At 45.2% G+C, this 16,661-nt stretch overlaps 1 protein-coding gene across 4 annotated transcripts in view; it reads right to left on the bottom strand.

Moving 5' to 3' along the window:
* Window positions 1–16,661, bottom strand: part of KANK4 (KN motif and ankyrin repeat domains 4) — a 135,645-nt gene that overhangs the window by 54,445 nt on the left and 64,539 nt on the right. For all 4 annotated transcript variants that reach the window (XM_066597724.1, XM_066597723.1, XM_066597725.1 and 1 more), the window contains exons 4-5: window positions 12,793–12,907; window positions 10,016–10,231 (exon numbers count right to left, since the gene is read on the bottom strand). In XM_066597724.1, coding sequence (XP_066453821.1) covers window positions 10,016–10,231; window positions 12,793–12,907 — 331 coding nt within the window. The remainder of the gene's footprint in view (window positions 1–10,015; window positions 10,232–12,792; window positions 12,908–16,661) is intronic.

Below are 16,661 nucleotides of genomic sequence, written 5' to 3'. Positions count from 1 at the left end.
CTGCTTGCTTATGCAAGTCTAATAATTCTCGCTGGTTGACTGCTTATCTCCCCAAGTGAACAGGGAAATGTACAGCCGACCGATGACAGATCTATGGGGACGAACAATCGTATTAATGATCATTCGTCCGCATAAAGCCTGTCATCTGCAGTGTGTGAATGGCAGTGAACGAGCATCAATCAACACACTTTGTCAATTGGCGCTTGTTACAGCAGGACAATTTTTGGACTGTGTAAATGAACCTTAAGGGTCTTTCTACGTGAAATGGTTTGCTCTAGTAGAAAAGCACCAATTAGCAAGATTGGCGCTCTTCTACCCAACCTTCACGCAGGTCACTACAGACACTATGCAAGAAGAACGATTTGTTTGTCCTGCCTAGTAGTGACCAGTGAACTTTTGAAAAATTCAGTTGGTTCAATGAATTTTGGTAAAAAGTTTGGTTCAGTTTGAATTAGTTCAAACGGAACCGGAACTTCACCAATACCCCAAAAACTGGTGTATAACGCTGTCTAAAGCCTCATTCACACGAGCGTATGTGTTTTTACACATCACGGCCAAAAATCGCATCAATAGAAAATAGCTGCTATCGAGTCCTGAGCCTAATTAGCGTATTCTCGTTCATTCACGGGAAATATACGCAGCAGCGTGGAAATTCTTTGTTCGTCAGAAATCCTTGGAATGACTTCTAATAGCTTCAATGGCGGCAGCTGTCCTCTTACCAAGCGCTGGATGCAGGTAAGCTCCCTACCCTCCCTTTTATTTTCAGTTCCTATGGAAGTCTATGGGAGCTTCCAGTGTTTTTCGGCAAAGGATAGGCCAAGACCTATCTTTTCACGCAGCAAGAAAGATCGACATAGGAAAATCTCTTTTTAACGACATGATTTTTTTCATGCATCCGAAAAGCATTCATGTGAATGAATACATTAGAATCCAATGCTTCACATGGTCGGCACTTTAGGCTGACGCTTTATTGCGGCTACATAGCCGCATAAAAATGCTCATGTGAATGTGGCCTCAGGCTGGTTTCACATCTCTCTCAAACCTCCGTCCAGAGGATTCGTCACAGATTCGACTGCAAATACTGGAAGAAAAAGTGCTGCATGCAGAGCTTTTTCTTCCACCCTGAAACCGGGAAGCTGGCCGGAAAGCAGGCAAACCCCAATATAGTCAATGGGGTCAGCCCAGCGGTGCTCGTTTCCGTTGATAGGCGAAACTGTTCGGACGTGACGCTTTCCCATTCCTTCTCCAGGAATTGAGCAGGAAAGCGGTATCCCCAACACAGGTGTGAAGCACCCTAAGGGCCATAAAAGCCCTGCATAACACTCTGAGGTCACCTAAGAGTGCATCTAAGTACTTTTGAGCTGTTTTAAGGCAAATTTAAAGGGGTTTTTCGAGATTTAAAAAAAAAAAAAAAAAAAAATTAGAAACTGTTCCCTCAGTGTTTAAATATAATAAAAGGTTCATTTTCACCACTCATGCTCTGCCGTCAGCCTGACCCATCTCCAAAAAAATGCTGCAGCCAATGACAGCGCTCAGCGCTCATTGCTGAGCGCCATCATTCATGCCCAATAGTCTCCCTGTGTAAAAGGGCCCCCAATCCTTTATCTCCTTCTAGCACACAGACATGGTTCTAGTAAGCAGAGATACGGGGTGTTATGTGATGTCTTCATCACACCATAGAGCTGCTTTCTATGTCTCCAAGCTGCCGGTGACATGGAGGGACGTAACTAACTAATTAATGGGTCTGCAGTGTGTTTGGGGATACGAAGACAGTAAAGCAGGACATGGCAGATACCGGAGTGCAGAGAATCGATATCCGCAGAGCGCTGGGACCGGCCCGCAGTCTGCAGGTATCTGCGCGTGACTGTCTGGAATAGGGTCACATTAAATGTCATTACGTTAATCAGAGAGACGCTGTAGAAACTGGAAACTGTGCAAAGACAAGATAATACGAGGTCAAATAATATACCCATTAGTGAGAGAACCTGTGACACTGCGATGAGGGATCAGCTGTGGAGGGGGAGGACTGGAGGCAGCAGGAGAGTATGTACAAGGATACTGTATAATACACAAGTTACCACATTGATACTTTCATCGATATGTAACCAATTCTGCTTCTTTGCAGGACAGACCCAACACAGGGTGCTGCATGCTGTGTGTAATCTGCTGGCATCTAAGGGGACAGCACACGCCGATTAAATGCTATGGACACCTTAGGGGGCAATTTAGTTTTCATTTAGATGCATGCATTTTGGGCAGCAGAGTTTACTCAGAAATGTTGCACCATTTGCCCTCTGCAGCTTCTGCATATCGCTGTATATAGAAACTGCAGACCGAGTCTCAATAGAAGAACTGAACTGATTGCTTAGTTTCCTTCCTCTCCTGAATCTTCTTATCAGTTGGAAACAAAGTTTGATTAAGTCATAAATTAGCTGATAAAAAGTGCAGGAGAGCAGAGATAAGGGATGAAAATTAAAGGTACCTTTACACAGGAGCAATAGTCGCCCTGAGAATGGAGGCGGAGCGGGCTGGGGATCATTCCAGTCACCCGCCTCCATTCACAGTAAACAGGTAGTCGTTCATATATGAATGGCTGCCTGTTTACATGGACCAGTTGTTATTTGATATTTATTCCTGCCTAGACTAAACGCTGAATGATAAGCAAACGAATTATCATCCGTCATTCAGTGGCTTGCAAAAATGAATGCCAGCCTACAATACATGCATTTAAGTGAAAAGCCTGCTCCTAAAGCTGTCCATAACCTTTAAATATGATCAGCCCTGCTGTAGCCCTACTAGTACAATGAACAGGAGCACTCTGGCTAGACTCACATTGGAGACGTCTGACTGTCTAGATGGCAGTGGTTTATGTGCAGCATGAAGCACGGGGCTGTAATATACACTTGGCCGGTCCCAAAGAGAACTAGGTCTACTCCGCAGCGTGTGATCGGTGAGCTGCCCTCCAATACAGAAGTGGGATAAGCAGTGGTCTTCTATGGGCAATCTCCTATCACTTTATGGTCACTATGGCAGGTGGCACTACTATAACTGATGCTATATGACACTGAATGGCCCCTTTATTAAAGACCCCGGCCCTTTCACGATTGGAACTTTCCGGTATAGTAATTATCCCTATGATAGGTTTTCTGTGAATTAGTTCCAGTGTGAATTCATACAGATGGGAAAATCCAGCAATCTGAGCGACTTTCAATGAGGCCGGGTTAATGGTGATGTACTAGCCGGGGCTGGGATTTGACTGCCGACCGGGTGCCATTTTCTCGTGTAATGGTGTGCAGAATATACAGAGCATGCTGTGATCAAGAAAAAACATGCAGCGAAGGGGGATCCTGTGGGTGAAAACAACTCATTGACGAAAGGGGTCATAGGAGGATGTCAGGAATGGTTCTGATAACCAGGTGCTGCTCAGTCAAGCACACTGCAGCTGAATAGAACATCAGTGCTCCAACCAACATGTCCAAATGCACAACTTGCCGTTCTGTAGCTCAGATGGGCTATTACAGCAGACGACCAGTTCCTGCACCATTGTGTTGAAGAGAAACAGAAAGGCGAGGCTCCAATGGGAAAAGAACTCAAAAATTGTATCCATGAGCAGCGGAGAAACATTGCTTGGTCAGATAAGATGAGATTTCTGTTGGACCATGCTGACAGGAGGCTCACAATTTGAAGCAAGCAGCATGAATCCATGACCCCTTCCTGTCAGGTGGTCTGAACATGTCAGCACCTCCATCTAATTTTCAACAACCAAGAGAAGCTTCCTGTCCGCAGGGGCCAATATTCCTGCAGAAGAATTTTATCACCTAGTGGAATCTACAGCACAACGAATTGCTGCAGTTCTAAAGGCCAAAGAAGGTTCAATACTCTGCTAGATGGGGGTCTGGAATAAAGTGTCCATTCGGGATATGTGGAAAGCATTAATGGCAGTATCCCAGTTAAAGGGGATGTTTTATTTTTCAGACAACTTCCTTAACCATTTTAATTTAAAAAAATGTTACATGTCACATTGAAGGATGCGTACACTTTTGCAACCATTTTTAGTGTCCAAAAATAAAAAGTGAGAGAACATTACAAACAGTCTTGGTTGCAAAAAAAAACTTGCACCATTTTGTGTCTCCATGGCAACAGACTTCAAACAAACCCTGTGTAGTCAGATCTTGCAGTCTTGTGTTACTCCATTCCATCTGCTCATGCTTCTACTGTCTGCAGGTCTGCACAGCAGCTGCATGCACAAAACAGGTGATTGTATTTTTAAAATCAAGATGACTTGCAGTCTTGGTTCATTTCTCCTTTTAGATGCATCGGGACGTTAAAAAATGGTTGCAAAAGTAGAGATTTTGATTCATACATTATTTTTGATGCATTTAGGCCGGCAATACACGGACGGATTTGCATTGCAGAATCCGGAGCTGGCATCCATCTCTGGATTCCACAGCAAATACCTGCCATAGCATGCTATGGAAAAGTGTTTTTTCCTGCCCACGAGCGGAAATCAATTGCAATCTTCTGCTTGCGGGGAAAAATAAAAAATAAAAAATCGAAACATACTCTATTTTTAGGCAGATTCTATGCGGACGGCTTTCATTGAATGGAAGCCATCCGACCTGCAGCCCTTCCGCAATCATCATTGCGGAAAAGTCGTGGAATCTGCGTCATCGCCTAGCGACGGTGCAGCATTATATGTACTGCGCATAATGTGAGCGACGGACAGCATATCCACACTACAGAATATGAAGAATCCAGACAGGTACACGGGGTCACCGGCTGGGGATAGGGTTGAAGTCTGTTTCGGAATCCGACCCGGTTGCGTGCAGGCGGACTTAAAATAAATGAAGAAGGTTGAAAAATTGTTCATACCTTTGAAATGTTGCTAAAATGAAAAGTTTTTGATACTTTTTTTGAATTTGTATTACAAATGACCAACCCCACCCAGTGAATAAGACCCTTGGAACTTCAGCTCCATCACTGACTGCCTCCAAATCACAGTTCATTGAACCATAACTGGTAGTTGCAGCAACACGAATTGACATCCTGCTGTAACACGCGCTTCATGCAGCAGGTCGCCCTCGCAGACATATTCTTGTTACCAGTGAGGATTGTGCGCAGTTACTCTAACGTGCAACGCATGGTGATGTCACTGGCAGGACCGCGCCGTAATATCAGATCTAATCCCTCGTATCGGCACGTTTCGCAGACTGGTAAAAACTCATTTCTCACCCTGAATAGATGTCACCAGGTTGTTCCTCCTGGAATTCCAGTTGGCTGGTGTCTATCCTTCCTATTGTGGGGCCGCGGCTGCTGACCCTGCACGATTGTGTGACGTTACTGCAGTTCTTGATGACTGTTTGCACAGGTGATGGATACTAAATCCACGCTTTGTAATGTAGCCGAAACATCTGCTTTCTATGAAAATAACCTGCAGATTCAACTTCTCTTATATAATACATCCTGGTGTGGTAATTATTCAACCTGTGGCTATCCAGCTGTTGAAGAACTACAACTCCCAGCATGCTCTGACTACTGAAAGCAACATGTCCTCAAATAGTGGTGACCCACAAATAAAGACAAATATTTGTTGAGGTGACCTGAGCCAAGAGTGATGACAAGGTGGGCCGCAAGAACAGAGAAAAAATTACATTCTGCTATGGGATGCACTGACTCTCCTGGTGGGTTTTCCCCAAAATTTGCATTGATGGACATTTGAATACAGGGAGTAACAATTCTTCCAACCATTAACCCTTTCCAATCCACTGTCTGACGTCTTCCAACATTCTGATCGAAGCCTGCACAGCTCCAAAGTGGGAAGACATCCGGCAGGGTATTCTTACGGTATATTGCCAGCTGCTCTGTTGTCAGGGCCTCTCTGACATGTCACATACTGCAGTACTGGCTCTAGCCAGCAGATGGCACCATTGTATAATGGCAGAAAGAGAAAGGCCCCTAGGAAACCCTGAATCTAAAATTGGATTGCAAAGGGTTAAAAGACAATCCAGATCTCTGGTGCACGTGGCACGCCATGGCATGTTTTGTTTTAGATAAAGTAACACCTCTAACCCCGCCCAGTCGCCTTTCTCCACCGACATTTTACTAGTGCCCCTTTTGAACCCACACAGTATCACAGTGCTCTCTGTGTGTGGCACAAAGTCTTCACACAGCATTGATACCCCCTTAGTGCCCCCTGCAGTAATGATGCCTCCTATAGTATGATGCCTTCTTAGTGCCACCACCAAGATATAATACCTGATTGGCGCTTTTAACATGGTATGCCTCCTTAGTGCCCCCTCACAGTACTGATGCCTCCCATACAGTAAAGATTCTCCTTTAGCACCTCTCACAGAAAAAGTGCAGCTAATGATGAACCCACATAATAAAGATGTCCCCTTATTGGCCCCACACAGAAAAAGTGCCTTCCCTCCAGTGATGCCCCAACAGCAAAGATTCCTCTTTAGTGTCCCCTCACAGGAAATGTGTTGCTAGTGATGCCCCCACATAAGATTGTGACCTTAGTGGCCCCACACAGAAAAAGTGCCTCTAGTGATGCCCCCCACAGTATAGATCCTCCTTTAGCGCCTCCTTACAGAAAAACTGCTGCTAGTGATGCCCCCACGTAATAAAGATGTCCCCTTAGTGGCCTCACACTGAAAAAGTGCCTCCAGTGTTGCCCCCCACAGTATAGATCCTCCTTTAGCAACCCCACACAAAAAAGTGCTTTTAGTAATGCCTGAGACACAGTATGATGCCCCTTCCCACATAATAAAGGTGCCTCCTTAGTGGCCCCATACAGAAAAAGAGCCCCTAATGATGCTACATGATGCCTCCCCCTTAAAATAGCAAAAATAAAAGTCGCCTAGCCTTGAACCCGCCAAGGAGATCACTCTGCAAGTCTTCTCTTTGCCTGTCTATCAATGTGTGCTCATGAAGTTTCCACCCCCAATATGGTTGTCCCAGCTGCATTCGTACATGTGACTATCCCTGGTACTGCAACTCATCATTCAAGTGAAGGAACGGTGCTTATTATAAGTAGTGGGGGGGGAATTTATCATAAAGGGAGTTTTTGACACATTTTTTGGCAAACTTTCATCCCTTCTCTAGTTTAAGGATGCAACAAATGTATCAAAGGTCACATAATATTCATAAATTAGTCTCATGTCTATGGGTGCGGAGTCACTTTGTACACCACCCGGCTACTGGAAGAAGTTTGCAACTTTGTAAAAAGTTGTAATTCTTAACCTTGTCTAAAAACATCACTCTACTTAAACCCCGCCCCCTTTCCAGACACTTTTTGATATTGGAGTAAGAAGCGGAACATCTGTTCTTTTGGGTGCAAATCATTAGGAAATCTGTCTGAACTGATTTGCACCATAAAACTGCACAACATACACAAAACCTCTGCCATAACGCCGTAATAAATGTACCCCATTATCTATAAGGTTTCTTGCAGCATAGGAATATATATATACAGGTATGTGCTGCATAGAACACATTTCACATCTGAGCTTTTGGGCTGTTTTTCTGCTCCGCTATGGCAGTCCATCCCTACAAGCCCTTGTCATATGCTGGCTTGCATACAATGCCCTATTGCCATCTAGCTGATATGATTTCATATTCATTTCCTGTTAACACACGATAACCCGCTGATTAACTACATGAATAAATAAATGCCATACAAACCAAAGTATGCAGAATAACAAAGATTACAGCAACTTCCAGCCTGGGATCTGATAAGCAGAAAACAAGCCCACTTATTAGTAGAACATAAATCTTCTGAGGTCTTTAAATAAAGTGGAGCTCATGCCACATTCGACGCGCACATAAAACAGCGGATCCGAGGAAAATATAGAAAGGGAATATCTTTCAAAGGAGCGGAAACATAAAAGTAAGCTAAAAACAAAACTTGGCTTTTCATGCAAAAACATGGATGTAAAGGAGAACTAAACACAGAAAATCACAAGAAAATAAAAATAAATACCCCGGCACTTCCTCCCTTCATCTTCGTCTTTCCTCGGAACCTTTTATCTCTTATAACAATTACAACTGAGAAATATTTAATGACAGCTCAGTTTTCCAGGAGGTCAGCCATCCCCCAGTCCACTGTCCTGCATCTGGCTGTAAGACAACTGGCTGCAGCAGGAGCCTCCCCCCCCTCTCCCCCTGTAAGACAACTGGCTGCTGCAGCAGCCCCTATAGCAGTTGGAGCCTATATGGCACATGTGTCAAACACAAGGCCTGCGGGCCGAATCCGGCCCGCTGCCTCATGTCATGTGGCCCGCGCCGTGCCGACGCTGCTCACCACTGCAGCAATTACCAGCGGGGTTGCTGCAGCTGCCCGCTGGTAACCGCGCTGTTACTGCTTATCCCGGCGCACACTGACGTCAGTGTGCAGCCAGGATCCTCCTCCCCTGAGTCCCCTGCTCATCAGTTCCGCAGGAGAGGACTCGGGGAAGAAGCATGCCGGGCTACACACTGACGTCAGTGTGCATCTGGGCTCAGCGCTAGCAGAGGGGGAGCGGCGCTGACAGGAAGGAAGAGGTAAGTATATAGGTTGGGGGGGGTGCTGCTTATTACTGGGGAGGGGATATTATTGGGGGGGGCTGCTTATTACTGTGGGGGGGCTGCTTATTACTGGGGAGGGGGTATTACTGGGGGACGACTGCTTATTACTGGGGGGCGGCTGCTTATTACTGGGGGAGGGCTGCTTATTACTGGGGGAGGGCTGCTTATTGCTGGGGGAGGGCTGCTTATTGCTGGGGGGGGAGGCTGCTTATTATTACTGAGGGGGGGGGCTTATTACTGAGGGGGCTTATTATTATTACTGAGGGGGGGCTTATAATTATAACGTTGCTATGGGGGTTAATATTACAAATTGGGCCACTGTGGGAGTCGTTTTTACTGGGGACACTATCAGGGTCCCTATTAGGGCTCGTTCACACGGGTGTAATTGTATTTCGGATAGAAAACGCAATCCTATGCAGACGGCTATGATTTGTCTGCGTAAAATCTCGCACTGAAAAAAAAAAATCGGGGAATGTTCTATTTCCGGAGCAGGGGAGCGCCGCGCTGGTTCCTGCAGGGGCTCGGGTCGGGTCCCACTGTGAGAATTCTCGTCTGCAGGCGGCCTTACAATCGGCCCTTTGAAGGTCACCATAAGCTTGATGTGGCCCTCGGTGAAAATGAGTTTGACACCCCTGCTATATGGGGTGTGACATAAGTTGAGGTCACCTTCTTGCAGAGGTTGCATTTGACTAGAAATAAAAGCATAACTACAGTCTCATAGGTGGAACAAGTGTCAGCCGCGGTGTCAAGTTTTGCGTTGAGGTCATGTGACTGCTAATTAGACCCCCTTGATATTTGGATTTCAAGACAAAAGTTGCATGACGGAGATACAATGTAATAGCCGGCGGCCCATTTCCAGGTCTTCAGCAGACCATCACACTACAGTGATTGAGTCTCAGAAGTCAAATTGTTCAGCTTGGCCAGAGAGCTTTGTATAAATTGTTTAATTTGATGGTCTGCTACACAGATTCTGGAAGTAGGAACGTCCTCCCTTCTGGTGATGAAAGGGTTATTGGTTCAGCATTGTATGTAATAGCTGGAAGCAGATCGGACAATGTTTTTTAAGAAAAGTAGTCTGAAGGTCGCCCGTCCCTGCCTGCTGGGTGTATGCAGAACATCACATCTGGAAATGATGATGGAGAGAACAATAATTGAGGAGAGATGCATCTCTGGTGACGGGGAGTCAGCGGATAATGGAATTAGAAGAGCAATGTCTAAATTCCAAGGATCTGCGTGACATAAGATGGTATGAAGGCAATGTTCATCCATTGGCCACAATCAAAATTCTTTGGGGACATGGAATTCCTGGCCCTAACATCATTTACAGAATAGCCCTCCATTTAAGCAAGTCCTTGTGCACTTTGCAGTTGGAGCCTGTACGGTGGCATACGGAGCCCTACCGGTCTGTACCGTGGAGCAGTAGTTCTACGTGTCCTGCACTGCTTACCTCTGCACACTCTGTTGCGTCTCCGATACTGTTGAACCTTGGGCATCCGGTAACCTTTCTTCGGCATGTTCAGTTTCCAGCAAGGCTGTGTTATCCGTTGGATCACCCCCACCATCACCTGCGTCTTGCGAACCTGCGGCTGTCTCCGTCTTCTCACCATCGCTGTCTTCATCGTCCTCTGTGGAGCTTGAATCCTCACTGGATGTGGTTTCATAACTATGGGCACAAGAGACAATCACAAATCTGTAGGACGTTCAGCTTGAGAGTCCAGAACAATGCAATTAAAGGTGTTGTCTCATAACAGATTTTACCTGCCATGCCAACACCCCAGCCACGGCTTGGCCCAAAGTGAATGGTAGTGGGTGGCCACGCACGCACCCTACCACTCCATTCACTTCAATGGAGCCGCCGGAGATATCCAAGTAGGCTATCTCCGACAGTCTGTAAAAGTGAATGGAGCGGTGGTGTGCATGCGTGGCCACCTGATACCATTAACTTCGGGACAGGCCGCTGCTGGGCGCTTGGCAGGACTGGTAAAGCTGCTGAGAGACAACTCTTTTAAAAAGGAGTCTGATATGAAAGTTGGCATTCTAAACCAATCCTACCCAAAGATATGGGATGAACAGACAAGTCTAACCTCAACATTTCATCTCTTCACTCCAGTCTGCCAAAATTGCCATTTTTGTGCCGAGCATGCAGTAGGCATATAAGCTGTAACTGGTCGATGGGTGCTTCATTTGCAGGACTGGTCCTGGCTTTCTCGCCTTCATCATCTTAAAACACACCCCATGGCTCCTGATTGACATTTCTATCTGTCTTTCACTGCAGACGCCATGTATACTAATCACTGCACTTCCAGAATTGTCAAGTGCGCACTGACGTTGCCTGCTGAGATAACTTTGTTCGCTGATGTCATGTGCCTTCCTCTGTGCGGCTTTCTGGGGACTAAGGCCCAATGTCTGCGGGCAAATCAAGCCGCCTATAGGGCTACATGGGTGTCCGCAAGTGAAATAAAAAAATGCAGATTTGATTTGCAGACCTTTTGGTCCAATTTAATTGCAGACAGCCGCGAATTCCACGGGAAAGCAGGAATTTAAAAAAAAACTCCACTGCACATGTGCGGCACATTCGCACTCATCCACAGTGAAGAAAAAGAGAAGACTCGGATGGGTAGGTAGAAGTTCCGCAGTGTCCTCGGCCGCTGGCAGGGTCGGATTCCGTTGCGGGCTTCTGCATGCGGAATCCGATCCGTCCGTAGACATGAGGCCTATAGCTGAGTTGAAACATCCATGAATGATCAAGATGGCTGCAGCAGAGAACGGTAATCTACATGTGTCAATTCCAGAACTGCAGCACGTGCGCAACAGGGGAAACTTAATAAGACAGGCATTTCCGTCATAATACCCCTGGGCCCACGATGCACCTAATACATAAAGAGCTGCAGGCCTATTCACGTATTAGGCACATCTCGGCACCTCTGTGCACAACGTCAGATTGGCAAACATTCCTGGCAGTACTTAGACAAAAATATATAAAATGAAATATTTCCAAAAAGGTCCAGAGGTACGAATACTCACAAACCGTATGAAAACAAAGGAATACAAGGAATACAGTAATAGAGAATACCAGTTTATAAAGTTGTTTCAAATAGTCAAGTAGTGAGATCTAGGAATTTCCTAAGGAAGCCCTCCACTACGTAAGCTACGGCTGCCATGTTTCATATCATGAATTTACCTACAGGTGATACCAAATATGATATGCGACAGATGATTAGCTTCGCAGGTATGCAATTCTGTGGGTTTCCGGGGGTCGCACATAAATGAGTGTGAATGGCACATGCAATGTTTCAAAAATATACCTGCTGGGGAGCTAGGACTTTCGAATGACAAAAATCTCTGCTATCGATTTTTTTTTTTGTCCCATCTGAGTGGATGGAAATCACAGTCGGCAAGTCTGGAGGATGCGTATTGGAGGAGCAGGGAGACAACGGGATTTCTTGCAAGTGGCTAATTTTGTTATCACTACAACAAAGGACTTTCCTGCTGGTCCAAAAAGGAGCAAATTGGATCAAAAACCTCTCAGGTGTCAAACGCCATTGAATGAAGATTGATGAGCTCTGCTTGGCAGGAAATACACTTTAACATCTGCCTAAATCCACTCAACTTTCCCAGACCAGAAAGTGGCAGAATGACACACAAAGATGGATGATGATCTACCGGCATCATTTCATCATGCAAGCTTTGCAAATGAAACGCCCATTGAATCAGTTACAGCTAATCTGCATACTGCGCACATGGCGTGAAAAATTGCAATTTCATAGGATTGGTTGAGGAGGCTTGGTTTAGGTGACAGACTTCCTTTAAAGGAGTTGTGCAGGATTAGAAAAACATTCCAAGAACAGTGCCACCCCTGTCTGTGGATTGTGACTGGCATTGCAATTCAGTTCCACTGAAGTGAAAGGAACAGAGCTGCAATACCAGACACAACCTGAGGACAGGCATGGCGCTGTTTTTGGAAGAAAGCAGACATGTTTTTCTAATCCTGCGCTTAACTAATTTCACTCAATATTGACTACAAATCCCCTTAATGTCAATGATACAAATAAAATAATCTGACTTGTCCTCAGCTACACCATAGACTGTAATAGTAGGGACCTTAATTCTAACAAATCGTGCCTTGATTCCTTCCAGTGCACCAATTGTCCGAACCCTTAATAATTACATTCTAGTGACATTTCCTGACATATTAGTAGTGAGTGCTTCCTCTGTGATGCTTACCCACCATTGACCCCAACAAACTGGAGATTCTTCTTGGCTCGAGTTTCTCCAGCTGAGCGGCCGCTGCTGCTGTTTTTCTTCTTCATTATAGACTTCAGGCTTCTTGGAGATGTTTCTGTATAGGGAAACCCAAAAATAAATTAGTATTGTGCAGCTGCGGAGGAGGAGGACATCTCTACCAGACATGACTGATGATTGGGACTCCGTTTCAGCCTGCAGCCGAATGTTTTGAATACCGAGGGGCATGGCTATTAATCAAGGGGCTTAAAAGAGTTGTGCCAAGATGGCAATCCTTCTTCATATGCCCTATTAAGCTATATAAACGTCATAGAGCCGGGTCCCCTCTCTATAGCCCAGAACGGAGAAGTGCTCCATAAGAGCAGCTCCCATCCTGGCAGAACGTCTGCCATCCTGTTAATATAGAACGGACATTCATGTGAATGACTGTCCTATAATACTTCACCAGACTACCAAAAGTAATGGGATGCCGAGCAAGAATCAAAAGTAGTATTTACTTACATATGTTAATACATAGGTACTAAGGACATTGGATACTTTCCGTGACATATTTTTACTATCGTCTGATACACTTCAGCTGGTATTTCCCTCCATTCATCCTGCAAATGTGTCTGGTGAGTTCTCTCGAAAAAGATGGATCAGCCCATCTACAATGGTGCAAGGAGCATCGTCATTGGACAGTTGAGCAATGGAAGAATGTTCTATGGAGCGATGGATCACGCTACTCCATCTTCAGATCAGATGGACGTATCTGGATGTGAGGGATACCTGGGGATGCCTTTTGCTGGAGTGTGTTGTGCCAACAGTTCAGTACGGTGGAGGTTCTGTTATGGACTGGGTATGTTTTATGTTGCATGGTCTTGGTCTGTTGGTTGTAGTGGCAAGAACCATGAACACGGAGGTATATCTTGACATTCTAGACAATAATGTGCTGCCAACAATGTGGCAATACTCTATTAATGGTCAGCAATGCTTCCAATTAAATAACGCACCTTGTCACAGATCCAACACTGTTTTTTGTTGGTTTGAGGATATGGATGTTCCACGATTGAACCGGCTGCACAGAGTCCCAGCCTGAACCTACTGAACATGTTTGGGATGAATTGAAACATCGGATCAGGAAATATGAACAGCGTCCATCTCCTCTGAAAGAACTCAGACATTTTCAGGATGAATGGAGGGAAATACCATCTGAAGAGTATCAGATGTTAGCAGGAAGTATGCCACAGGGAGTATCCAATGTCATTAGGGCCAAAGAAAATACATGGAAACAAATACTACTTTTGATTCTTGCTCAGGTGTCTAATTACTTTTGGTAGGATAGTGTAGTTTTACCCTGTAGTGACCGCTACTGCGGAAACTTGTGGTTGGTTGTCGCTTCGCCCAGTAAAATTAGCTGTTTGCTGGAAGTGCTGTGAGACTTGTGATGATTCTCAAGGGAGTGGCGCATCTTGGCACAACTCCTTTAATAGCAACATATTGCTTATCCATCCGCCTCCCTGTGGAAATCATTCACAAAAAACTGTTTAGTCGATATCATTGCTGTTAAAGTATAAGTCGAAGTTATAGCTACATGTCACATTGGGTACCTTTGCCTTGAATGGAGTTACTCCAGGGTACAGAACACTATATGACCTTAGCTAAGCCATTGTGGAGGAGCCTCTGTTCACATGGTGTTCACAGATTCCAGTAGTGAGCCTGCAGAATTTTGAATGCAGCTCTTGATTTGATAGAAGTATGAGACATGATATAAAATTGGGATCAGACCTCCACACCATTCATTATTTTTTCATTTTTGCAATATGCTTTGTATGCATCAACATCCAATGGCCACACTCAAGTCCTCACTACTCAAGGACCTTCAATAATGTCAAAGACAGAAAAAAGGAACTGCACTCCAAACTTTGCCACATGTACAAGAATAACTTTTATTTATATCATCAGCGTTTCATTAAGAATTGTAGAAAGAGTGCTTTCTCAGATTTGTTGAATGAGCAGTCATTTCTGGACATGCGCCCCGAACAGTTTTGGATGTAGCAACAGCGAAGACTTAAGTTAGCCATGCACACCTCAGCCTTCCATTGGATCTCTTAGGTCACTGTGGTCTTGTCCAAACCTGAAGAAGGACTCTGGCTGAAACATAGGCTACAATTCTCCATGAAACCCCAATGGTGTAAACAAAAGTTGAACTTGCTTCAAAATGCCAACAGCGAGAAGCTGTTCTCTGTGCAATATATATGCATTTAGAGGGATTCCGTTCTCCTATGATCAGCAAACTTACTGGTTGACTTATTTTGGTCTCCGGTGTAGAGGAGCGCTAGAATCCATGAGTCAGATATACAGTATCAGGCTATAGCTAACTCAGTAGTGTGTATGTTCAGGGAAGGGGGTCCACGTAGGGGCTTCTGAAAAACAACCCAACCATTGTAATACATTCCGATTGCTACAGACAGGAGTTTCTGGGACGCCAAAGGCTCCTGAATGAAGCAAAATATTCATGGACCGGGGTGGACAAAGGTTAATTTATCCTTTGGCTAACAAGTTCCTTGTTTTTCCTTGGCGACCTTTTCTAAGGTCAGTACAAAACAAAGGGAGCAAAGTTTTTGTAAAATGCCTGTTAGGATATATGGATGTCATGGAGTGGGGTCCACTACTTGGTACCCTTTCTATCATCCAAGTGGATACCTGGTGGAAAGAGCAGACCTAGCCTTGGACTTTGTGCAGTTATGTAGGTCATTGACTTCAGTGGGTACAATATAACTGTACCAAGCCATATACATTGAACAAAGTAAAGTAATTCAGCGTGATGGCCACGCTATTATCTTCTCTCAGATAATGTGCTGACCTCTCCTCCTCGCAGAAAATGGCAACATTTGGCAATGATAGGTAAATGTGGTGAGTTGCCTGACTTGGACCACAGGCAGATTGTTGGTGCCCGAAGCTGTGGTGTCAGTATTTCTGAAACTGTCGCACATGTGGACTGTTCCTTAACCACGGTATCAAGGGTATACCAAAACTGGTTGAACCATGGACAGACATCCGACAGAAGATCTCACAGTGGCAGGCTATGTGTGATTGATCCTAGACGCGAGCATCGGGTGCCATGTCTGGTATCTCAGCAATGACATGCCACAGTGGACTAACTGACCCAGCAGTACAACAGCGGGGAAGTCAGACAAATTTGCACAATGACCATAGGGCGTACTTTGAGTGAACTGGGATTTAATAGCCAAAGACCAACAAGCGTGCCACTGACGGCCCTACATCATCGCCAACAACTCCTCGCATAGGTACTGAAAAGACATCACTGGACCTTGGACACATGACGTCAGCAGGAACTAGTCCTAGTTCCTGCTGAACCATACAGATGGCCTGGTTTACATCTAGTGAAAACAATATGAAGCTCTATCTCATGGGTTGTGGTTCAGCAGGCCGGTGGTGGCAGTGTCATGGTCTGGGAAGCGTTGGTCATCATGCCACAATCCTTGAATAGTGAACACTACAGGGACCCGTTATCTGACCATCTTCTCCAACTGCAGTTTCATCTTGCAACAGGACACTTGTCATCAAGCTCGAATCACTAGGGAATAGTTGGAGGAAGACAACAATGAATTCTCCATACTGTCTTGGTCTCCAAACTCACCGGACTATAACCCCCTTTGAACATGTTTGGGATATGCGGGAAAGGGCTGTGAGATCTGCTCCCACTTATCTGCAAAATGTGCACCAACTGACGGAGCTGCGGCAGCGGGCATGGGTTGAGTATGGAGAATGTTCACCACCTGATGTCTGAAAGCCGTGATCGCCCAAAAAGGTGGACCAACACATTAATGAGTAGCCATTGCTAATGC

The sequence above is a fragment of the Eleutherodactylus coqui genome, chromosome 3, assembly GCF_035609145.1.
Source record: "Eleutherodactylus coqui strain aEleCoq1 chromosome 3, aEleCoq1.hap1, whole genome shotgun sequence".
NCBI lineage: Eukaryota > Metazoa > Chordata > Amphibia > Anura > Eleutherodactylidae > Eleutherodactylus > Eleutherodactylus coqui.
This window is presented reverse-complemented; position numbering and strand designations above follow the sequence as displayed.